The sequence below is a fragment of the Achroia grisella genome, unplaced genomic scaffold (assembly GCF_030625045.1).
Source record: "Achroia grisella isolate CSIRO2021 unplaced genomic scaffold, CSIRO_AGI_Agris_v1 utg598, whole genome shotgun sequence".
Classification (NCBI taxonomy): Eukaryota; Metazoa; Arthropoda; class Insecta; order Lepidoptera; family Pyralidae; genus Achroia; species Achroia grisella.
The window spans coordinates 877,193-884,496 of NW_026712958.1; the positions used below are offsets into that span (position 1 = coordinate 877,193).

Consider the following 7,304-nt stretch of genomic DNA (forward strand, 5'->3'; position numbering starts at 1 on the left):
ACCGACTACTGCAAATAATTTCTCTTGTCGAGCTTATGGTAGGCTATGCCGCTCTCGTATCGTTTTATACAGCTACGAAAAGAGCTTTTTACAGACCATCACGCTATAAGTCGTCTATAATAGACCATTATTATTATTATTGTGTCCATGACATTTCTTTGATTTTTTTAACATAATCTGATGTAAACCGATAAATAACATTTCCCAGATCTAATCAACTCATTATTTTTGTATATGGATAGTTCATAATTTAAATCACATAAGGATACAGATGCTCATTTAAAATATTATAAATGTTGTTTCAGTATAAAACTGATTTCTAGAAACGGACTAACAATTATAACTCGTTCATATTACGTACATGTATATGGTCGTAAGTGACTTCTGTACTTATTGTATGAACATTTTGTTAAGAAAATAAGTCATTACTGAATAGTAATAACTAGCAAATACTGCTTTTTAATATATACTCAAATGAAATTAATCGATTTAGCAAACAAATAAGAAAGGTACACATTATAATTTACTTAACAAAATTATCAAACTTAACTGAAATATGTGAAACAAATAATTAATGCTATTTTGTAATACATTTAAATATAAAATAAAAATCAACAACTTAAAAGGCCGGTCGTCGTTTTTATAAATTGCTTTTGGCCGATTTTGCATATTACGTATCAAAGACGGGCACAATTTGTAATTTCAAATATGGTAACACTGTTTATTGACGCCAAAGACGCCATTGTTAATAGTAAGATTTACAAAATAAAATTTTCACGTGCTTAGTACGTGAATAATACTTATTTTTACAAATAAATAAATCATGGCTGATAACGACGACCTTCTCGATTATGAAGATGAAGAACAGGCGGATCAGCAGACCACTGAGGGAGCAACAGAGGCGGCCCAAACAAAGAAAGAGGTTAAGGGATCGTATGTATCTATCCACAGTTCCGGTTTTAGAGATTTCTTGTTAAAACCTGAGATTTTACGCGCCATCGTCGACTGTGGTTTCGAGCACCCTTCAGAAGTACAACATGAGTGTATTCCGCAGGCCGTTTTGGGCATGGATATTCTGTGCCAAGCGAAATCCGGTATGGGTAAAACTGCAGTGTTTGTTTTGGCGACCTTGCAGCAACTGGAGTCGATTGAAGATCTTGTGTATGTGCTAGTTATGTGCCACACAAGGGAGCTCGCTTTTCAAATCAGCAAGGAATACGAGAGATTCTCCAAATACATGCCGGGTGTGAAGGTATCGGTGTTTTTTGGCGGGATGCCCATACAGAAGGACGAGGAGGTACTCAAAACAGCGTGCCCTCATATCGTTGTTGGCACTCCTGGCCGCATCCTCGCCTTAGTGAATAGTAAGAAACTGAATCTAAAACACTTGAAACACTTCATACTTGATGAGTGTGATAAAATGCTCGAATCTCTGGACATGAGACGAGATGTGCAGGAAATATTCAGAAATACACCCCATGGGAAACAAGTTATGATGTTTTCGGCAACATTGAGTAAAGAAATTCGTCCAGTATGTAAAAAATTCATGCAAGACCCCATGGAGGTGTATGTGGATGATGAAGCCAAACTGACGCTGCATGGATTGCAGCAGCACTATGTTAAACTTAAGGAGAATGAGAAGAACAAGAAGCTGTTTGAGCTTTTGGATGTGTTAGAATTTAATCAAGTAGTTATATTTGTGAAGTCCGTACAGCGCTGTATAGCCTTGGCGCAGCTGCTGACAGACCAGAACTTCCCGGCGATCGGCATCCACCGCAGCATGACTCAAGATGAGCGTCTCTCCCGGTACCAGCAGTTCAAAGACTTCCAAAAGAGGATACTCGTGGCCACTAATCTGTTTGGACGAGGGATGGATATAGAAAGAGTCAACATTGTGTTCAATTACGACATGCCTGAAGACTCTGACACATATTTGCACAGAGTAGCTCGAGCAGGAAGATTTGGAACCAAAGGGCTTGCGATTACAATGGTATCTGATGAAGGCGATGCCAAGATCCTGAACGAGGTACAGGACCGTTTTGACGTCAACATCACGGAGCTGCCTGAAGAAATTGAATTGTCTACTTACATAGAAGGACGATAGGAGAGAGATTTAGTTTGTCATTCCTTTTTAACTACATGGTCCCATCAGCTGTGGTAAAGTTAAAATGTCATTTATAACTGTATGTTCAATGAGTGTTTAGTAAATCTAAGGTTTTGTTAATTTCCACAGTACTAAGTGACCGTAATATGTTCATGTAATTATAGGTTTTCGTTTTCATAACACTACAGTCTCTAATTAAAGTGACATTACATATTATATTGTACTAAAATTGTAGTATTTTTTACTTTTTCCCAGTGATCTCCATCTTAGAAACTTTCTAAATTCACACCTTTTCCCCTTTGCTTTAAGAATAGAATAGAAAATCATTTATTCAAATAAACTTACATTGAAGCACTTTTGAATAGTCATCACATTTTTTTTAATCTACCACTCATTCAGAAAGCTGTCTCATCACAAGAAGAACGAGCAAGAAACTTGTGTGTTGCTCTTTTAAATAATTTTATTCTTACATTACAGTTTTAAGTTTAAAGTGTGTGAATACAAACTACCAATTAGCACTAAAACTAACTATTATAATACAACTTTGAAAAACTATTATGGTATATAATGAACATTACTTATTTTAGAGTGAGTTTTGAAGTGTTACTAGTGCTACCACTGTATTAGTCATCAGGTCTTCATGAAATTTCTCAAACTGATATTGGGCATATGGAAAATGTGATGACCACTTATATAAATATGTTTTAGGCAAATAAACTCAGGAGAAATATTAAAATTGGAAATATACTTTATTGTATACAAAATAAGTAACAATTTTAAGAGTTTTGTTTACATCAAACAAGCTACTTATTTACCTACACAGGTAATTTCAATGACATCTTTGTTTAGTCAGCATTACAGAGAAAACAATGTTTTTTTCATTATCAGCAGTCAGCATTCACTGGTTAGAGAGCACTCATGTAGAGATTCAAGTTACAATAATATAAGATGCTTGCTTATCTACTCTTATTACAGTTTCAGTTACAAGCATTTTTGATGATAATCACTAAACATAAACTTGCAATGTAGTTAGGACATTTAAAATAATCTTAGATAGGAACAATTATTAACAATATTTTAAATCAACTCGAGACAAATTGTTTAAAAAATTTCGTACAAAAAGACATTTTGTCCACATATAAATGAGTATTAATACTTAAAATCTAATTCTTTGAAGATGCTTATTGTATGTTTTCTCATGTGTAAACCGTGTTATCAAGTCAAGTGCCCACTTTGGCTGGTCACCTGGCACCATGTGGCCAGCATCGCGGACTAAGATCTCGACAAGTTTGCCTGCCTGCTTTACATATCCAGCTACCTCACCATCCACTTCCCATATATACCTCTTAGCTGTCTTATACTCTTCAGATCCTGTGAAATTTAGGTTTCTCAAGTAATTCACCGTCAACGGATATGCCACAATGATATCAAGTTGACCATTGTATATGACAACGTAATAGTTGTCCAATAGCTCAGCTACCCAAGGTGCGACTGACTTCATGACGTCTTGTTTCAAGTGCTTCTCAACTTCAGTACCATTGTTGAAGGGCCTGTTCCCCACATGAATCTGTTTACGTACAGAACTCTTCTGTAACAGTATCCCAAATTCTTCCTTAGTGTAATCTTTTGTATGGAGATAGTTGAAATAAAAGTTAAAACCTGTCATGTTGTAAAATATACTTTTGCCATCAATTAAGTCACCATTGAGAAGTGTATCGAATGTATTAAATGCTTCCTCCCATTTCCCGCTTTGTATATAACTCACAGTTTTCTGTTCAAACTCGGAGAATACTTTTTCTTGATTCCAATCAATGAGTCCGATTTGATACAAATACTTACTATACAACATCTGGTGTTGCGGGTCACTTAAACCATTACCAATAGCTACACCCTTCAAGTTTACCTTCAATTTTGCACTAGGATTCTTCTTATGAATGGTATATGCCAGAGCCGGCACATACTTCCCAGCGTAGGACTCGCCAGTAACGAAAAACTTATTCTGCTGCAGTTCTGGAAACAATTGTAAGAACTGCATCACAGTTGAGTACAACTGCTCACCAACCTGCACCTCATCTGTGCAATATCCCTTTACGTCCTTAGTAAAACTGAACCCCGTGCCCACAGGGTTGTCAATATAAATAATGTGATGATTCAGCGCCCAATTGTACTTCCGACGTACAAATTTTTCATTTACCACTTTGATAGGACCATTTTCTGTAAACAGACCGTATAAGGAGGTAGCGCCTGGACCACCCTGAAGCCACACTACCACTGGAGCATACTTATTATCAGGTAACATAGCAGGAAAGTACCAGAAGAACTGATTGGAGTCATAAGCCTTATTCACTGTAAAGTAGCCGGCGTAACTTTTGATTCCTAAACTTTCGGTGAAGGGAACGCGCGCCAGTCGTCTTCCTTCCGTGATATTCCCGCTTTCCACGTACTGCGTGAGGAAGAGCGGGTCGCCGGCGTCGTCGCCATCGCGCTCGCCGAGCTCTATATGTGGATACCGGTGAAGGAAACACCGGACACATACAAAAAATTGTATAGTAAATAAATAAAAAAATAGGCGATTCATTTTCAGGACATATAGAATGCACAAAAATTAAACGATATTTAGTTGGTTCATTAAAAACTAAATGAGAAAGCGTTACTAATTAATTTCACTATAAATTCAGTTCAACAACTTATATCAGTACACCGATTATTTATATATACATAGTGCTTCAGTAAGGAAATATCGACATCGACATTCTTTTACCTATCATTTTTTTTAATAAAATCACTGTTTTTCATATCTGATAAAACGTTAGTGATCACTATTCAGACGTTTAAATAAAACATTAGTGTTTTTGTTTTAGGCTTTTTCCTGTGTTTAAAAAAAATAAACTCAAATTAAAATCATGTTTAAGGGGGTGAATGTTAGGTCTAGGACCTACTAGGTCGAGAACTTGGGAGCTTGAAATGATAGATAGGAGAGACAGAATAGTGTTTTTATTAAGGAGATGTTTCGGCCTTATACAAAGTTACACGTATCGCGTACACGCGCTGCTGCCGGTAGCAACGGTTTGAAGGTCGCGCCGCTGAGTTGCTTATGTTACACGTGCCGTGCGATAAGAATTTTAGGAAATTATAAGGATTAAGGATGGCACGTGTAGAAAGTATGCTGCTACACATGTATTAACACTTCGATAGATAAAAACTGCTTTTAAAATCCGGTAAATTGTGATTAAATTTAAATTTATTTACGTTATTAAAATTGCTTGGTAGTGTTGGTGAAATCCCATGGTCAATTAGAGAACGCGTCAAGTATTTAAACGTCTGAATAGCTAAATCAAAGCAAAGAACTTTCAATCTCGTCAATTTATATACGATAATCCTCAAAATTTAGAAGCTATAGAACCGAATATAGCTATATAACGAAGCCACAGACAGACACACATATTAAGCTTAGGTAATAAATCTTTTTTTCGTCGAGGTTATTTACAAAACTATACATCTCCTACAAAAACAAAATAATATTTTAAAACATATCGATCTTTTATGGCAATTTGCATCCCTAAGGTCAAAATCTTTGTTGATTTGACATTTGACACTGACGTCTATCACTATCATATGGGCTGCCAATCGTGCCAATTAGCTAATCTCAATAAACACAAGAAATTCACAAAGCTATTTCATTTATTCAAATTCCATAACATTAATAATACTATGTAACAAACATGTATTTATATGATCGTTGTGTTTTGTTAATTACGTTATTGTTCGGTGTATATCCATCGGTGCTTGGAATAATATTTCCGTATGTGTATCCTCGTTTAAAATTGGAAGCGAAACTGAGCGATGCCGGTGACCCCTTAATACTTACGCCGTATATAAAAAAAGGTCTAGTTCTCGAAGCCCAAAACCTCTCACGCGTCTCCATAACAGATAAAATTGGTTTCGTGAGTTACGCCGGCTTCTTTACAGTTGAAGAAACATACAACTCCAACCAATATTTTTGGTATTTCCCGCCATTTTCCAAAAATGCGTCCGCGCCTGTGATACTCTGGCTCCAGGGTGGACCTGGGGGCAGTTCGTTATTTGGTTTATTTACAGAATTAGGCCCTTTAATAGCAAAGAGGGACGGGTTTGCTCTTAGAAAATATCATTGGGCTCTAAATCATCACCTAATTTTTATAGACAACCCAGTCGGTACAGGTTTTAGCTTTACTGATAATGAAAAAGGCTACTGTTCTGATGAAGACTGTGTAGCTAAAGGACTTTATAGCAGTTTACAACAATTCTTTACTATGTTTCCAAATTTAAAAAACAATGAGTTTTACATTACTGGTGAATCATATGCAGGGAAATATGTACCGGCATTAGCTATGGAAATTCATAATCAAAATTTAAATGGTGGTGAAAGTATTATTAATTTGAAAGGGTTAGCGATGGGAAATGCTTACTGTGATCCTGTCCACCAAATAGATTATGGGAATTATCTCTATCAACATGGTTTGATAGACAACAACCAATTGTTGATTTTTGAGAATTTGCAAACAAAAATTGTTACTGAAATTAAAGAAAATAATTGGCAGGCAGCTGACTTTCTTATGGACAAATTGATGGATGGAGCGCTAACTAATTTTTCATATTTCAAAGCATTCACGGGATTTGAGGATTACTACAACTTTTTGTACACTAAAGAAGATATTAATACAGCCATGCTTGCTAAGTTGCTGCAGAATGATAAGGTTCGAAAGAGTGTGCATGTCGGTGGGTTGCCATTTAATTCCGGTGAAGAAGTACAATTGCACTTAGCTTATGATATTCTAAAATCAGTTGCACCTTATGTCTCAGAGCTATTGTCCCATTACCGAATCTTGTTTTACAATGGCCAATTAGATATCATTGTGGCATACCCATTGACTGAGAATTTCCTCCGTAACTTGAACTTCTCGGCAGCAGAGGAGTATAAAATAGCTCCGAGACACATTTGGCGTGTAGGTGAAGATATAGCAGGGTATGTGAAGAAAGCTGGTAACCTGACCGAGGTGCTAGTACGGGATGCTGGTCATATGGTGCCTCATGACCAGCCACGTTGGGCGTTAGATCTGATAACAAGATTTATTAGAAATAAACTGTAAAGAAAACACTTGAAATAGTCTGTTACAATTCATGGCTTTATTTTTGACATTAAATTATGAGTTTTTACATT

General features: G+C 36.3%; 3 protein-coding genes across 3 annotated transcripts; 2 read left to right on the top strand and 1 right to left on the bottom strand.

Moving 5' to 3' along the window:
- The first annotated feature begins 718 nt into the window (after positions 1-718).
- Positions 719-2,327, top strand: LOC131848860 (ATP-dependent RNA helicase WM6). Its single transcript, XM_059198808.1, has one exon. It carries the CDS (start codon positions 824-826, stop codon positions 2,102-2,104), a length of 1,281 nt encoding a protein of 426 aa, XP_059054791.1. The 5' UTR covers positions 719-823; the 3' UTR covers positions 2,105-2,327.
- Positions 2,328-2,834: 507 nt separating this feature from the next.
- LOC131848859 (venom serine carboxypeptidase) lies at positions 2,835-4,829 on the bottom strand. The gene has a single exon (XM_059198807.1). The coding sequence runs from the start codon at positions 4,680-4,682 to the stop codon at positions 3,261-3,263; it is 1,422 nt and encodes a 473-aa protein (XP_059054790.1). The 5' UTR covers positions 4,683-4,829; the 3' UTR covers positions 2,835-3,260.
- Positions 4,830-5,718: 889 nt separating this feature from the next.
- Positions 5,719-7,304, top strand: LOC131848876 (venom serine carboxypeptidase-like). The gene has a single exon (XM_059198826.1). It carries the CDS (start codon positions 5,827-5,829, stop codon positions 7,231-7,233), a length of 1,407 nt encoding a protein of 468 aa, XP_059054809.1. The 5' UTR covers positions 5,719-5,826; the 3' UTR covers positions 7,234-7,304.

Bases quoted from the DNA above. Each gene is read 5' to 3' on its own strand.
- LOC131848860 (XM_059198808.1), top strand. From the start codon at position 824: ATGGCTGATAACGACGACCTTCTCGATTATGAAGATGAAGAACAGGCG.
- LOC131848876 (XM_059198826.1), top strand. From the start codon at position 5,827: ATGTATTTATATGATCGTTGTGTTTTGTTAATTACGTTATTGTTCGGT.
- LOC131848859 (XM_059198807.1), bottom strand. From the start codon at position 4,682: ATGAATCGCCTATTTTTTTATTTATTTACTATACAATTTTTTGTATGT.